Source organism: Dermacentor silvarum, chromosome 8, assembly GCF_013339745.2.
Source record: "Dermacentor silvarum isolate Dsil-2018 chromosome 8, BIME_Dsil_1.4, whole genome shotgun sequence".
NCBI lineage: Eukaryota > Metazoa > Arthropoda > Arachnida > Ixodida > Ixodidae > Dermacentor > Dermacentor silvarum.
This window is the reverse complement of record NC_051161.1, coordinates 154,089,146-154,106,344: the sequence shown is the minus strand read 5'-3', so window position 1 is coordinate 154,106,344 and position 17,199 is coordinate 154,089,146. Positions and strand designations below refer to the sequence as shown.

Genomic DNA, 17,199 nt, shown 5'->3' with positions numbered 1-17,199 from the left:
CACCAATAACTATGTCTCTTTAATGAGTCTGAAACGCTCAAAAACGGTCAAAAAGCTTGTCCTAGGGTTGGACAAGCTTTGCATGCACCCCTGTTCCCAGTAGGGAAGGGGTTTTAATTTTTTTATTCAACATAAGGTATCAATGGATGCACAGTGGAAGCAAACTAGCCTTTGTGGATATGCGCTGTGATGCCACCAGCACACTTGTACTGCAAATGGTGCGTGAACATGTTCGGCCGTGTGTCCATTACAATATGCAGTTTAAACAGATGATTTTGATACGTGGGCAACGAGCCAGCTGGACTGTTGAGTTTCGAAACTAGCTTCCTGTTGGAACTAGTTGTCCTCGCTTTTCAGTCGGCCTAAAAAAGGCTGCGTGTCTTCTTGTGTGCTGCTCAGTGCTCCGAGGCATCGTGGCCAGTAGGTCCCTCTGTTATCGACCCTTCCCCTCCGGCCCCTGCGTCAGTGACTGCCCACACTATGCACACGCTGTCACTTTCGAAAGTATGGCTTTCAGCTTGCAAAACATCCTAGTCCATTCCCACTCAGGTGTAACCGTGTGGGCCCAAATGAAATGAGTTCAGCGCGGACCCGCGAATCGCACCACAAGTCTTGCACATTGCTGCCACATTAATTGGGGGAGGGGGGTTATTTCGGGTCTTTCTAGAAGTGCGGATGTGGTGTGTGGTGGTGTTGTTAAATTCAAACTTCAATCTAAAGATCCGTCCAAGTGGAGGTTGGGGTCGAATTCTTTTTACGGCGTTTGCGGAAAGCCTTCGTCTGCAAGAAGACAAAACTGGCGGTGCAGCATCTCCACTTTAGCATCCCATGCCCCAAGCCACTCAGACTAAAGAGTGGATGTCATCCACGCTTTCTTGTGCAATGCAGATTGGAAAGGGAGGCCTCTTGCGTTCTTGAAGCAGAGTGGCGATCTTCTCTTGCCGATGACTAACGGCCACAGTTTGCACGAGTCATCCATGTGCGCAGTTAGCAACACTGAGAGCGCCTTGCCCATTTTTATTTTCTTTATTATTCAATATCTCTGAGTTCGATATATCTAGGATCGACTGTAAAATTTGACTGTCTTGGAATTTGCATGTCCTGATTGGATCTTTTTCACAGTGTACATATCAGTGCTCTTGAACGTAGGCAAGGTTTGTCCTGGGGAAATGCAATTTATATTCAAGCGTTACGAAAATGAAGAAAGATCTCGGCTGCATTTCTTTAGCGCAGCAGCGTAAAAATTTCCGCCTGAAGCTTTTTCATTCAACATATTCCTGAAAGCATCTTTACCCCCTGCATTATGTTTCATCACGCCAAGATGATCTTTGTAGGGTTAGACCTTATCACTCCAGGACAGATCTGTTTAAGTTCTATTCATATTTTCCCTGGATCATCAAGGAGGGAAATAATTTGTCAGCGAAATTGCAGGCCTGCAAGAATGTCAGCTTTTTTATGAACAGTTCCCTCCGCAATACTGCCTTGATGGCGCTGCCGGACTCTCCGAATAAAGAATATAGAGACGGCATGACAGTGGCTGAAATACACTGGCATGGTCGCATGCAAACGTGTGCACAGCACTGCATTCACTAGCTTTCCTGGCAACTTGCAAAATAAACTTTCGAACTTGGTTCCCTCAGCGCAGCAACCTGATGCTCCCTCCACTCACTAAACCGTGGACTACCCAGAGACCCAATATGGCATGAAAGAGGTTAGACACGGACAGACAGATAGACATACTGCAATTGAATGAAATTCCCAAAGAGTGCTAATCGCGTAAAAAGGCCACCTGGTATGCATGTCTGACTCCCCTCCCATACCATTTCTGTGTGCCCAGGTGTGATGCAGCTAATGGCCAAGGCATACCTGACGTGGCAAGACCCGCGCTACCTGGAGTCGTGCCTGCGTTCGGGCCAGATGATCTGGGAGCGCGGCCTCCTGCGCAAGGGCCCCGGCATCTGCCACGGCATTGGCGGCAGTGGCTATGCCCTCCTGCTGCTCTACCGACTCACAACCGACCTGCGCTGGCTGCACCGGGCGCGCCAGTTTGCCGAGTTTATGTTCACCGACGAGTTCAAGCAGGCACGCACGCCCGACTGCCCCTACAGCCTCTTTGAAGGGCTCGCCGGAACGGCATGCTTCCTGGCTGATCTGCTGGAACCACGCAGCGCCACCTTTCCGCTGATCGACCCGTTCTAAGGGGCACTTGGCCGACGCATTCTGCAAGGCCGTGCCAAGGGCGTGTCTACACCGTCGTCTGCAGCGTCTGCTGGTTGGTTGGTGGCCGTCGAAGTGCAGAAGCGCAGCACAGGGTAAGGGCAGTCAGAATGGGGATTGCCAACAAACACAGGTGACAAGAAGACGCTGAGAAGCAAGCACAGGACGCAAGAAAAAGGGGCAGCCTGCTGACTTTAGCAAACTGAGCAATTGGGTTAGTCGGCAAATATGGCTGATGTAGCAATGTCAAGGATCAAACGGGACATGTAAGGGAAAGAATGATAGCAGCAGTTTAGCATTCTTTTGAATGATAAAAGAAAGAATGTAAGGCACAAGAATGAAGAAAACACAGAATACACACAAATTCAATTCATGTGTTACATCTCTTTCACTTCGTTAGAGGAAGCTTAGGCACGCCATACACAAACTTTCTCAACAGAAGCTTTTTTAAGATTAGTGTCGCTATTGACTCGAGGTAGCTGTAAGCCAGCACTCTTGCCTGTTTTGGAGGATACAGTGCACCTTCATTGTAATCACTGCACTCTGACGGGCTACAACAGTATGTGCAAAACCTTGCCTTCTTGTTTACCACTAGAAATTTACCTTAGTCATAGCTGTGCTAGCTTTGAAGGGAGCCAAATGCTTGTTTTCACGTTTTGTCTGGCTACTCGTTTGAAACGTGATGCTGATAAGTAGGATCACTTTGTTGGTTATCTAGATGTTGTTGCTGCTCACCGATATGGTAGTGCTGGTGGTTATCATTAACAGCAGTACTTTTGCGTTGCCTTCATGTGGCATTCTTAGAATTGTTGCAGCAAACCCAGAGTGTTCTGCAAGGTCGTTGAGCATGCTAGGAGAATTTACTGATTATAGGAAACTGCTCCTCATGCGCTATTGCAATCATGTTGAGAAAGGAAAAAAAGATTAAGAAAAACAAATTTTATGCAGCACTTCGTGTGCTTTGTTAAACTTCCAGCTCATTTGCAATTGTAACTCCTGATTTGTGCTTTTGAAACACATCAAGCAGATGTCCACATTATCGAGGCTCACTTTTAGATATATTTGTCTGTTCGAGCTTCGTTCTTGATAAGCACAACTTGAATAGTTTACTCAATTCCAGCAACATGAAGCCATTGAGTTTTCTTCAAATGTAAGCATATGAGAGTGTGTCATGAAATTGTCACTCTGAGCAAAACAATCCCCATAAACACAGGGTTTTGCGCATTTAGCAGAATATATTCTTATTTGATGTCCCAAGTGCATTGTTCTTGAAAGTAATGGACATCTTGCTGAGCACAGTTGTTTTATGGGCCACTCTATTCTACAATGGAGAACAAGAACGTGTTGCATTGTCTGTTGCTTTAAATGGATGTTAATTGGTAGTTAGTGCTTCGTACTGGTTGCAGTTGATTAGTATAACAATTTATTACTGATTACCAACCTATTGGGCATCCATTGACTTTTTAACGAAGCATCGAAAGGTTGTCCCTCACACTGTTCTCACTGAACTAAGACTTCCTCTTTCATGTCATTTTCTATTCTTTTGCAGAATATGTGACATGTGCAAGTGCCACTTCCAACTTATGCTGAATGCATTGTGCTATGTATTGTTTAGTTATTTATATATAGCGATGTTATCAGTAAGCCAAACGAAAACTAGAACTAAAACAATAACAGGTGGCAATCCCTTGCTAACAAGAATAAAAGTACTAACATACTGAACAAGCAGTTCAGACAACAAGACTACAAGAAGACAACAACATGGGCGCTGTCTATCAACTGGTGGTTTATTTGAAAAACAACCACCATTTGAGAGTCCATGCCCCCGTTTTTCTTTTCGTGTGGTCAGTCTGTGCTGTTCGTTCGTTATGTTGACGTTCAAGCAACTAGTCCAACTTATCACTTTTGTACAATAAAAGCAATCACACATGTCACATGTGTACAGTACTTTGTTCTGTCATAATTATTAATACTAAACATAGCTTGAAGGTAGTGTTTGTATGTGCTCTTTCTTAACTGTTCCTCGTGGTTTTTATTGCACGCTCAGAGTTGAAAAAGAACACACAAGCTAGTCCATTCTTGTATGCTGCTAATCACAAATTTGTATAACGCAAAGGCGCACCTTCCTGTAGTGCACTCCAGGCATTAGTTATGGCGTGAATGACTTGTCAAGAGACATGGTAATCTATAGTCACCTTCACTTCTCCTTGCACTGTTGGTCACTAGAGAAGATGCAGGTTAAAGACTTGGCTGTAGTAGAGTTCAGTAACAAGGTGAAATCCAGGTCCTTCTCAATGCAAGCGGTTAGTCTTTGCTGGGTTGCTGGCCTCTGTCCAGCCATATTTTGCTGGCTGGCATTAAAGGCACATAGGATACTGTCCTACTTATCTGCGTAGGCTTTGTTACCAGCAAGACCAGAGGTATGGTGCCGTGTGCTTGTAGAGACTGGACGATGCCATGTAACTGATAGCTGCCTTTCGTGGTGCTCCTGTGCCTGCCTCAGCTATTGAGTTAGCACATTCTCCACAGGCTGGCCTTACTTGGCTGCTTTTTCTGTTCCCCATGTGGCAGCTTCACTGCCTCCTTACATCCACTGGTAGCCAGCACATTGCTGTTTCATTTGCTTGCCAGGTCGGCCACAGTGTTTGAAAGGAGTACTGACATAACATTCTTGGCTTCTTGTCTTTCTTTCTTTTTTTCTTATTGGTCCTTACCCTCTGAGCCTTAGAAAGAGTACTGGCAAGCTCCAAAGTGCCCAAAATAATTTACTGTGGTACTTGTTTCTATGAACCAGTTTTGGTTGACTATAATGGTTAATCATACTATTAACTCATGAATCAATTAACCAATACCGCATTTCAAGACCAAATTTTGTATCAGATTAACATATCTTACGTTTCTTGGCATTCATACTCGGCAAGTGTCATACTTTTAGTTCATTAAAATGACAAACTGGGCAAGTTTATTGTTACATGCAGGAGGCACGTGGTATACTTTCTACGACTTAGAAAATAAGTCTCTCAGTGCTCCTTTAAAAAGTTCATCTGCAGTTGAGTGCTGCAAGAGCAGATTTTGCTGATTCATACACGCTGCGACACGGTAAGGTCAGAATGTAGAATCACGTTAATACAGTGAATCACCAAGGTCTTTGTACGGCAACATTTGTTGCCCTCAAGGACACTATTTTTAAAAATTTTTTTGTAGGTTGTGACCTGTATTTGCAGTTTATCGAAGCCCTCGCAAGAGACAGAGAGAAGAAAAAAAACAAAAGGTTAGTGACTCCCTATCCGACAGCTCTGTCTTCAGCAGTTTGTGGGAATCTGCAGTTTAACTGCTCTCCAGCAGAGGTAGCTGAAAGCCGCAGAAGTTTCGTTGCCACTGACATCTGAACGGAAGACGTCGAGCATACACTGACTGGCTGGAAAGAGCCGGTTAATATTGAAGGGCCAACTGCAACCAAATCTTGGGCTTCGTGAAAATGTTTAATTTCAGATAGCACAAATATAAGGCAGCCTTCATGCAAAAATTCTACCCTCGAATTACTGTGGATACGTCGCAACAAGCTCACAAAAGTAGATGTTTTTGATGCCACAACTGAAAAAAAAAAAAACGCTGCCATTACCACTCACTGGACTCTGAACACGCAGCTCATGACTCGGAACACGCAGCTCCTCAGTGTGACTTCACAGATTGGGCACCACCTGTGGCACGCTGCATTAACTTGGCGGCAACGTGGTAGGAGTTTGGCCATATTCGTTAACCACCAGATGCATGCATTGTGTGCTTAGGTACCAGGCTGCTAGTAAGGAAGTTGAGACAATTACTAGCCCTGCAGAATTGCCGAGGTTCATTGAGTATATACGGGGGGCTTTCTTAATTTTTTTCTATTAACAGAATTTTTAAAAATCACCTGTGCCTTGCACAATTCCTTTTCCTGAGCTAGATTACTCCTAGAGGCGTACAATATTTTCACAAGAAACCAAAATAAATATTTCGCTAATTAGCAAATTTTGTAAGTTAGCTTTTCATCTAGTTACTTCATGGTATATATTGGAATTCGTGAATTTTAGCAGGTGACCCCAAAAGTCATAACCACTTGGAACAAATTCTGAGGATGACACCAGTTTTGAGATATGCGTCCTCAAAGATTGCGATAAAATGTGAAAAAGTGTTCCAGGAATTTTTGAGCTCCAATGCATAAAAGGCGCTTTGTTAAAACAAATAAGTGGAATAACAGTGCATTTTTACCCCAAGTTTGAATGCACTTATCTGAAAACTGGTAATATATTTTCAAAATTTGTTCCAAGTGAATTTGCCTTGTTAAATTGTTGGCTTCAATTCATGTATTATAATATGTGTGCTAAAGTAATTAGTTGGAAAGTTGATTAGCAAAATTTTGTTAATTAGTCGATTATGCAGTTTGATTTCCAGTGTAATATCCACCTCTTCAAGTAGTCCAGCAGAATAGGTATATTTGTGCTACATGTCACTGGCGAATTATAAAATTTCTGTTAATGGTCAAAATAAAACACCCTGTGTACTACTCATTTGTAAGCATGAGAAGAACTTGAGTTTGGCCTAGTTGGTGTTTACTGCATGACATGTTGACCGCTAATCAAGGACAGAGAAAGAGAAACACAAAACGACGACACGGGCACTATGTCCTTGATTAGCGGTCAACATGTCATCATTTGTAAGCAATTTAACCAAAGCTAAATTTCTTTGAAGTTGGCCTTTAAGGCTTTGTTGCTTCTGCAACTGCCAAGAGGAATACATTTTTTATCTTCGATACGCTGTGCAAAGACTTGCGCAAGGTGTTCTTGTTTTTCGATGCCTTCAAAGTGTGTGGCATCCCACTTAACTCAGATCACGTCTGCAGCTTTTCAATATTTCTCATTGTGAAACCTGCTTGCTACACTGCATTGTGAAGGGCTGTTTGATGGATTGCTCTTATTCAAATGTAGTGTCCCGTGTGATCGAGGCTACTTTCAGCAGGCAATGTCTCTAGCACATGCTGAAGATTGGAACTCTCATCTCATGAGGTTATATATAGAGCACCCAGATTATATCAGCTTCTAGAATGACACATTTCACAAATTCTGGTGCGCTTTTAGCCTGACGGAACATTGAAGAACAGTAAACCAGACGATACCAGTAGGGCATCTGTTTGAAACTCTTATTTGTATTTTAAGAATTCTGAATATTAGCAACAGAAAAAAATCACTGCCAAGCAGTTCCTTTGAAATCCCGCCCAGACTGGCCCATCACCATTCTCACAAATCTCACAGTAATTATGCATATTTATGGTCACTTTTTTCCACAAAAAGCTATCTGAAGTTGTCAGAGCAAGTCTATGCATTCTTTTCAATCCAATGTAATAATTTTTTAATGTTTAGCTGGATCTGGGCAGATGCTGCCAATGTCTACGATGTCATGCAGAGTTGGCATCAGGAATTAATTCAAAGGGCTCGTTGATGTCCATGTTTTTTGTTTGTGCTTTTTGGCTTACTGTGCTTTCGTAAGCAAGGTGACCCATTTGGCATTACGAAAGTACAATACCTACCTGCCTTGCTTAACATTTATTTAACGCCTCCTAGAGCTCCACTTTTTGGAGGTACAGTAGCCTTTGTTGCGAAATGCAGCTGCAAGAAAAATATATTCGGTAGTAACCATGAGAATGAAATCCCAGGTCGAGCGATTGCTTCCCAGTAGACCTGCTGAAAAATCCTGTTGCGGACACTTAATGGTTAGCTCTATCGGATAATGCTACGAAGCATTCAGGTGCTATGACATCGTTGGGCCTCCAGGATGGGTCTGCATTACGAAATACATTAAAACCCTTCTGAGGACCCACATTATGCACTAATACAGTAGACTTCTGTTAATTCGACTCCGGTTAATTCGATTTTTCGGTTAATTCGATCCCGGCCTAGGGTTCCAGCCAGCGCCCATGCATTTCTATGGGCCTAAACTTTAGTTATTTTGATCCTAAAAATGGCCTTTGCCGGATAATTCGAACTTGACCAGTCAGCACACACGTGGCTGACCGCTATGGTGACCCCGATATCAACCCCTTAAGTGCAGCGTCTGTCTCAGCAGAGCTTAGGGGACAGGGAATGCGTTGAACATGCGTCTCTTGTCCAAAATGCATATTTTTGTCCTGCCCTAGGAAGATTTGCGAACAATAACTGTAGCTAACGTTTCATTACGGTATTTACCTGATCGTAAGGTGCAGCTTTTGTTGAAGAAGAAAATTGGGCCGAAAATTGCCTGCGCGGTGCAGTGAGACACGAAACTGAACTACCTTTGCAACGTCTGCATGCCTTGCCGCATAACATGGATGTATTGCGGCGAAGCAGACTTTAATACACGCGTAGTGAAGCTGACTTTAATAAACCTGCCACCATTGTGCAATATCGACGCGTCTGCACAGCGCAAAAGACGAGGACTGAAGGAAGAACACAACACAGTAACAGAATACAACACCTGTGTTGTGTTCTTCCTTCAGTCCTCGTCTTATGCGCTGTGCACCCGTGTCGATATTGAATCACCAACTCGCCCCACCTTACCATTGTGCAACAATTTTTCTTGCAAAAACCAGGTGTGCGTTAGGGTTCTACTTTGTTTAGAAGCTTTAATGTCACTTCTACATTAATTTTATGTTTTGGACAGACAGGAAGTGGGCGCGCGTTTGATTCGGGGGCGTGTTAGAATCGGGAAAATACTGCCAAATGAATCAGCGGTGTTTTCCGCCATTTTTTTTTGCATCGTTTAATTCGGCCTCCCGGATAATTCGATCAGTTTCGTCGGTCCCGTCAGGGTCGAATTAACGGAAGTCGACTGTATTATGATCGAACGTCAAATCACCATTTTTGATTACGCAGTCTCTGGGACCACGCCAGTTTGCTCAGTTAGACAGTCATCCACTAGTGATGCATCACTATTGGTAAACAGTTAGCTTTTTAAACGACAAATAGTGTAAGAAATGGCTATCGATAGTTTAATAAAAACAAATGATAGCATTGTGGTAATTCGCTCTTGACAGTGCAGTTGATAATGTTGAAATTCTTGTCTAGTGACATTACAAAACATTTTGCGATAACTAGCCATCAGTGGTATTCAGTTTATACAATTTGGAATGGTGTAACGTCACCAAGTTTATGTTCCAGTGTTTACGTGCTGAACATTGCGCATTTAACATTATCGACAGTGCTATCGAACACAAGTTGCAATGTAGTGACAGTGCTATATCGATGATTTTGCATCACTACCATCCACACAAATTGGGTTGTAAGAACCAAAGAAAACCTTGCTGCGAAAAGGCAGGTTTTTGCAATGAAATATATTGGAAAGCTGTGATTGATCGGTTTAGAGCCTTCTGACTTCCGTGCCACTGTTTGGCCACTTTGGCTTCTTTGGCTGCACGCAACTCTGCTGTCTGTTGTTGCTCACAATTTCACTCTTGATCCCTGAATGTTGTGTAATGCACCAAGGCACACGCTGTCGTGAAATGCACTCTCAACGTGTTCATTGTGATACCCGTGTAGTTTATGTATGTGCGTCTCGTGAACAACAAATGCACTCTTTAACTGCACACATAACAAAGTCTCACTCTTAGAATGCTCAAGAAGGGGGAAAAATATTTTCTGTCTTCTCATGTCGTTGGTGTTGTCGTTGTCTTGTGGATGAATAAGAGTATATATATAGCATTGGACGGATGTGCTGTGGTCGGCTTTATGGGTGATCTGGCTACTACTGGATACACTTGTGTTTTTTCTTTGTTTTTCTTTTGCTGTTGATCGGTTACATTTGGCTATAGTATTGTCCTGAGTGCCTGTGGATCCATTTTATAATGTGTGTGCATTTTTTACACTTGAGTTTCAGACAAAATTGTTGAGAGAGGCCCCTTTAAATAATGATGATAGACGTGTGACCCATGCCTTTTATTATGCATGGTTGTAAGCCGGTTGCAATGCGTTATGAGGGTAACGTTTGCAGATATAAGGTCTGTAACTAAATGTGACTGTATCTTGTAACAACACATGTTTTCATATTTTCCCAAGTGAAAAGACATCTGTGCACCTGTGTGGCCCCTGTCACACTCCCTGGAACGTTTTGAAGCACTTGAAGCTAGTGCTACAAAGCCAGCTTTAGGAGGTTTTGTGCCTGCAAACAACCTCAAGACACTTCATGCATACGACATCCTTGCCTTCGTGCATTAGAATAGACGATATGCAGAATCTGCAAGTGTGCTTCTCCACACAACTCATCTCACCTAATTGAGATGGCATACCTCGGGCCACAACTGTAAAAATAGGGCAGGATACTGTCACAATTCTCACCATTTGTTCATCGTACTATCGACAGTTTCTTACAATATTACATAGAGAGAAATCTGGCACCTCTGTATATAATTTTTCGCAACAATTATTGGGCCACCATGGAAATGCCGGGATGTCAGTGTGCGAGACTTGGCTGAAAACGAAATTATTTTTGTACGAATAAAGTCCAGACTGCACGTATGCTTGCCAACGTGCACTAGCTCACTCCTACAAGCTGAGCGCCTGCCGTGCCTCTCGAAGAATGGAAATTAGCATACACAAGCGGTGAGCGCCAGGATGTGCTCGTTTCTGGCTAGATGCCTTGGCAGGCATCGCATCGTGCAAACTGCGTTTGGCAACTATCCATTGGTCAAGCTGGTGCAAGACAAAGGTTGTCTGCACCATGTAGAACAGCCGAACTAAAGCATACGAGCACAAGTGCGTACTTATGCCTAGCTGTGCACAAAGCAAACATTGCGTGTAGCTGTGTGTGCCGCATAGCATAGATACCACAGCTTCCACAGAGTGCGTTCACGAGCCCTGTCATTGGTGAGACACTCTGACGACCGCATGCTCTGATTGGTCTCTGTGGCTGGCGAGGCTTCAGGCATGCAAACTGTTCTTGCGGGGTGGTCTCTAAAATTTTTTCAGTCTACTCATTTCTTTAAAAACACGGGAGGGTCCTATGGTGGTGGTCACTTTCTTTGCTTACAGGTAGCTTCTGCATGAGCCACTTACTGTAAGTTCCACCAGGTGGCGCTTAGCATGCCACTCCTGAGAACTGACAAGTTCCCAGCAAACCGGGGCACTGGCTGGAATTTCTTAGTTGTACTGGCAATTCTGTGGATTAGGTGTAATTATAAGTTCAACTACTATTAATTTAGAATCATGCGGTTTAAGATGCAAAAGAAAATCCACCACTCTGTAGGGGTGAAAGGTTATAACATGAAGCCAGTGGTTGCAAGTTGGGCTTTGTGGAAATAATTCATACTACAGAAATACAGAGAAAATGACTGTGGAATTAATTCATACCATAGAGGGAAAATGACATGTCCTGCTCTTTGCACACTGTAGTTTCATTTGTAGCAGACATACAGTTTGCATGTTTGTTTTTTGTCTGGTTAAACACAGGATATTCGTGACACTTTCATGATGCAGTCCTTGAGTACTGGAACAACTTGTAATTAAGTTCTCCAGTTGCCGTATGAACCTGAACAAGGTACCAGAAGGATAGAGTAAACCACGTTGATCTGCTAGGTTGGCTGACTTGACCTTGCGATGTGTCATCACAGTGTCTTTCTCTATTAGGAGCTATGCACAGCATTTGTGACACTCTATGTTGAAAACTATTTTCCTAGCTATGTGACCACAAATATAGAAAATTTGCCTCTCATTGCTTTCTGCAGCAACATATGCAGCATGGTCTGGGCTGACACCCTGCATCTTACGAATGATATGCCCCACACCACACAGCTCTCTCATTTTCAACAGGCTTCTCAATCGGCTCACGCTAGTCTGTGTCTGGGTCGAGCAGTGTTGTGAGCGCATCTGGTTCAGCAGTTCTGTTTGCTGCTGACCTGGCTAATCCAGTGAAATTCTAGACAGGACATAGTGATTAAGAAATTGTTGGGGTGTTGGCTGCGCGCTGCGCGCAGATAACTGCCTTTCGACTTCCAAAAGTCTTCGCTATGTCGTAAGGTCATTAGATACCTTAACTTTACATGCTGTGGGAAGTATCCCAGTCAACAGAGAGTACTTTAAATAGTGGCACTTGGCTGCAGTGAATACAGACAAAAAGCCACCACATTCCCCAGCAGGGAGCTCCCATTCCATACGGAAAGCTAAAAAGGACAGTAGCTACTCTTGGGCAGCATACCCTGGCCCAAGAAAAGATGCATTTCCTCTCGGGTATTTTCTGCCAGTCTTGAACACGTGGGCAGGCAGCAATCAGAAAAGCTATGTTGGCACTGCGTCGGCAGCCAGCACTGGTCTACCTTGAGGATTCTCCACCTCCAGAATGTGTGTACATAGTCACACCACATGTACTGTTCCTTGAAAATACTTTCCACGCGCAGCTGCAGATTCACAGAGGGGCTTATCTTTTGTAGTGTAGGTTCCTAGACTCCTGGGGTCTTGCGTCGTCTTTTGAGATGCCGCAAAGTGATGGCATGCGTCCATTCACCTCACAGCAACCTGGGTACAGTGAAACCTCGATATAACGAACCTCAATATAAAGAAATTCGCGATGTAACGAACTATTTTTATTTCCACATCTTAGTTCTATTGAATTAACGAAACCTCAATATAACGAAGTTTTTCGATGCAAGTACAACTCCATTATATCGAGGTTTGGCTGTATTCGTTGTTGTGTACTGGCGTGTAGCAGTGTGGTTCGACCATATTACGCTCCTTTGTCATGATCTGCCAAAATGATCATGCCCACGAGCAGACACAGCACAGTAATATACAGACAGTGAGAGAAGTTATGAACACTGCAGCAGGCATTCATGATCAGTAATGCGCAACAGCGTATTTCTCCTCTGGAACTGTACAGCTGCATCACACTCGTCAAGTAGTTACTCACGCAATGCTTGTTCTTGGGTAACTCGCCTTACAACAAATGCTTACATGCCATTGTATAGCCCGCGTGTAGACAGTCGACAAGGACAAGGTTCAATTTTGTTTCCCTTCTTGTCCTTGTCTGCTTTTGTTGCGCTGGCTATACCATGGTCCCATACTCATGATGGATGCAAGGAGTGGGCGGCACTCTTTACACTATCCCCAGTACTTCTAGGACACTGTACCCGTGCATACAATGGCAGCAAGCCAGGGCTACTTTTCCCTCTAGGTGATTGTAAGAAACTCTTTGAAGACACATTTATTCCTAACAGCATACCTCAAAGGTCCCGTGGTGCCACACTTACTCTCTTACTGCTTATGTAAAATCAGCCATCTTGATGAGGGCACATTAGATGTGCCGGAAAGGCTGCTTATGGAATTTTAAATTTCACCTAATTGCTTTCTAGTTAGACTATAGGTGCAAGCTAGGAATTCAAATACAACCGTAATAGAATACTGCAAATTTTCCTTGACATGAACTCTGTTAAGTCCAGTTCTCTGCCTAGTTAGAGTTTCTGGGCCTCTGTTCGATCTCGAATAGAGTGAGTGTATATCTCTGATGCTTGACTTCTTGTAAGACGAACTAGTTTCACAGTCCCTTGAATGTCACCCACATGGGTCTGCTGTACGTCTTTCTTGCACTTTATCTTGTGGTGACTGACGAGTAGCTGTAATGATAAAGTTAAGTATGCAGAGTAAACACTAAGTCACCTCATCTATTTGCAGGTGACGCGTCCTTTGTGTAGTTTCCAAGTTTTGTATGCTCAACTAGTGATTAGCCAGTGATAGTGGTCACAAAGAAGCGCTTTTCTTGAGGATTGTATGTAGCTGCACATCTTCTCTGTTCTGTACGGTCAGTGTGATTTATTTTCAACAGACTTATCTAGGTAATATCTTACATTGTGCATCAGCAGTGTTTCTTTTGTAATTGTTTTCTAGTGAACCACCAAAAATTCCCAAGAAAGCACTTTGATAGGACAGTAATGGTCTGTACTTAGTAGGTAAAATCTGCAAAGAAGTTGGCTCAGCTTAAAAGCAAGTATGTTCCAGATAGCTTTTGAATACACTGATATGACATGCTAATTCTTGTTTTAGTTTTCTAACTGCTTTACTTCTTTTTTAAAAGGAAAGTTATCTCGTGTAGCTCTTGGGCATATGCCACAGAAAGAGCAAAAGGCTCGAAAGGAAGGTTTGCGAGTAAAAAAAAAAAAAATCCGAGGATACCTCAGCACTTCTGAGTTGTGAATGCTAAAGTATTCATGTCTAATTGAACGCCGCTGAGCAGTCCTTCGAGTTATGAACTCCTTGCGGGCAAGCAAGCACGTTGAGATGCTTGGTACTTTTTGATTTGGCCTTACCGAGGTGCAGTTAAAATGCAGGCGAGAGCTTCCACGAGCAGGGAACACGTGGATATGCCCGCTCTGCTCTGTTGAGGCACGCTTGGGCCGTGGTGGCACAGCCGATGGGAATTTAGGTGCCGTTTCGCTGCTATGGACGCCGGCTTTTTCGCTCAATGAACCAGACACTTTTGCATCAAAACTTCGTCAAGCAATGCAATGACACGTTGAAACAGAACTGTTGTGTGTTATCACTAAGGGTTTACAAAGATGCATTGCCTATGGACATAATGTCAGAAAAAATACTTTTGCTCACTAGTGTTAGGGCCTGGTCGATCTTTGCAGAAGTAGTTAACCCAAGCAAAGAAACAGTAGTACCACCTCACATGGGATCGCATTTGACATTTTCCGTCCATGAAGACCTTTTGTTTGTAGTGGGATAAGCTCGAGCCTAACCGGGGCAGGTACCATTGAGATTTCCTACTTCGTGTCTAAATTTGTGCAGGCTCGCCTTCAATTTTTTTCTTAATTACTGCCAAACCTCGATATAACGAGATATTGGATATAATGAAATAAATATAGAATTTGCAAGTAATTGTTGGCAATGTCAGCATGTATGCTTATAAAGAATACTGGCTATAATGAAAGTATTTGTTTTTTATGCAGGTGTTATAATGATGTGCAAGTGTATATCCTTTTAGGATGTGGTAGCCGTGACACTTCAGGCATAAGCAGCACCTTGCAGGTAAATATAAAATAAGAGCCGATATTTGCAACATATAAGACCTTGTTTTTTGCAGCATCGTTGCAAGTACAAGGTATGCAAAGGCAATGCTCACATGTACCATCATAATTTTTTTTTTAATGACCAGCCATCTGCTTTAGCCAACATGCATGTGGCAGCAGCTACAGTCCGAGTGGTTATTTGGCATCCGGAGATGATTGTTCCGAAACTTTTTTTTTTCAGGCTGCCATGTAATTACAAAGCACAGTAGAATATTGCCAACTTTTGCTTTAATGAATTTCCTGATTATGTGTTTGCACCATATGCTATTGAAAGCACCTAATTTGATCAGATGGGGTGAATTTTACTCCAAACATGCATTTCTTGAAAGCATGGAATCAGAAGAAAACAAAAACATTACTTTGCTGCTGCAGCCTTTGCATTTTACCAGAAATCGAAATACATATAACCATGTCTTTTAGGTAAATTCCGATCAGAGTGGTGAAGTTGTTTTTTTTTTTCTATGTCATTGCTCTAGAACCTTGTGCAATTGACTGTACAGTTGTTTTAGGTGATATTCATTGCTTCCTCGTGCTTTTATAGTTGGGAATGAAGTTCTACTGTTTGACTGTTCCTTGCCGTACTGCTCATCACCAGTTCTTTTGCCCCGAGCATACAGCAATGTCACACATTTTCCCTTTCTTTTTAAATCTCTGAAGCCACAGGCAGAGGTTGAACGGGAAAGTGCTTGCAGTGTGAAGAAATATCCAAAGTATTTTATTGCTCCTTCATGTATGAGAAGGACAGAAGGGAGATCCCTGCACAAGCCCTATCCTTACGAGCTTGTCCACAGCTGTAGTATGCACTCTTGCACAATATCTATCCATGGAGCACATTTTTCTATGTCATTTTTGTTTGTTTGTTTGACCACATCCCTCTGAGAAAGCCACCATAGAATCCAGTATACTATCCATGTTGTGCATCGGTATATTGTTCAATAGAGTGTTCCGTGTCTTGTTCTTTTGTCCTCCAACATAAACCATTCAACTCTCTACCCTCCAAAGCCTCAGGCAACTCCTTCAAAGTTCATTACCTCCTCAAACAGTGTAACAATCTCATTAACCTTTACACCTGTGTCCACCCGCCTCGATTATATTTTATGGAAGAAGGAATTTTGTATATCTGTAGTACAAAATGCGTGTCATGTTGTCTTGTTATGTAGATAAAACAACTTTTAACTCGTCATTCGCAACACAAGATGCATAGCACATGAAATTCTATTTTGATCTTTCTGACAGAGCAACCCTCGTGTACTGTCTAGCTGTGATGCGTTAATTGGGCTTCTTACCTGGGTTTCACCGAGAAACTCGGGTGGAAGAAGTCAGGGACGATTTCAAACCTGATGGAAGCTCTGGTGTGCAGGGAGCTGGAACTTGTGGGCAGCAGACTATGCTCAGGTATGCAGCCAGAACTGCTGAGCTATTGTGCAATCACGAGCAGTTCACACAAGCACAAATAAAATCGAGGGATAACACATCTCCAGTCTCAGTGGTGCCATTGTCATCACCTTTTAGTAACTGGAGGTTTGACTTTTGAGGCTGTTTGCCTGACTAGCAACATAAAGATGCAACGCCACATTCATATAAAGAATCAATCGTAAGAACTATTCCACCTATTTGTTTCTTTTTTCCCACTTTATGTTGTAATCAAGCTTGGTGATCCATAGAGCTGCGTGATTGAGTCTCTCATTGATATTGGTTTTTAATTGATTTATTCATTTTATAGTTGAACTTGATGATCTATTCATCAAAGTGACTATTTATTCCACTTTTTTTTTATCTAGGGCTTACTTACTTTTTGTTTCTGCAGTTTCTTTTTTTACTTCAGAGAAGTATTTAAACTATTAAATAACTTCGATTGTTTAATCTTCAGAGCGTTAGCAGATGGCATTCATTTAAGACATCAATCATCTCAGATTTGT

The 17,199-nt window shown here is 42.8% G+C and overlaps 1 protein-coding gene across 1 annotated transcript in view; it reads left to right on the top strand.

Moving 5' to 3' along the window:
• The window catches only part of LOC119461778 (lanC-like protein 3), a 61,563-nt gene extending 45,100 nt beyond the window's left edge, over positions 1-16,463 (top strand). Inside the window, exon 5 of the mRNA XM_037723154.2 lies at positions 1,838-16,463. Coding sequence (XP_037579082.1) covers positions 1,838-2,199 — 362 coding nt within the window. The 3' untranslated portion in view covers positions 2,200-16,463. The remainder of the gene's footprint in view (positions 1-1,837) is intronic.
• Positions 16,464-17,199: the final 736 nt, after the last annotated feature.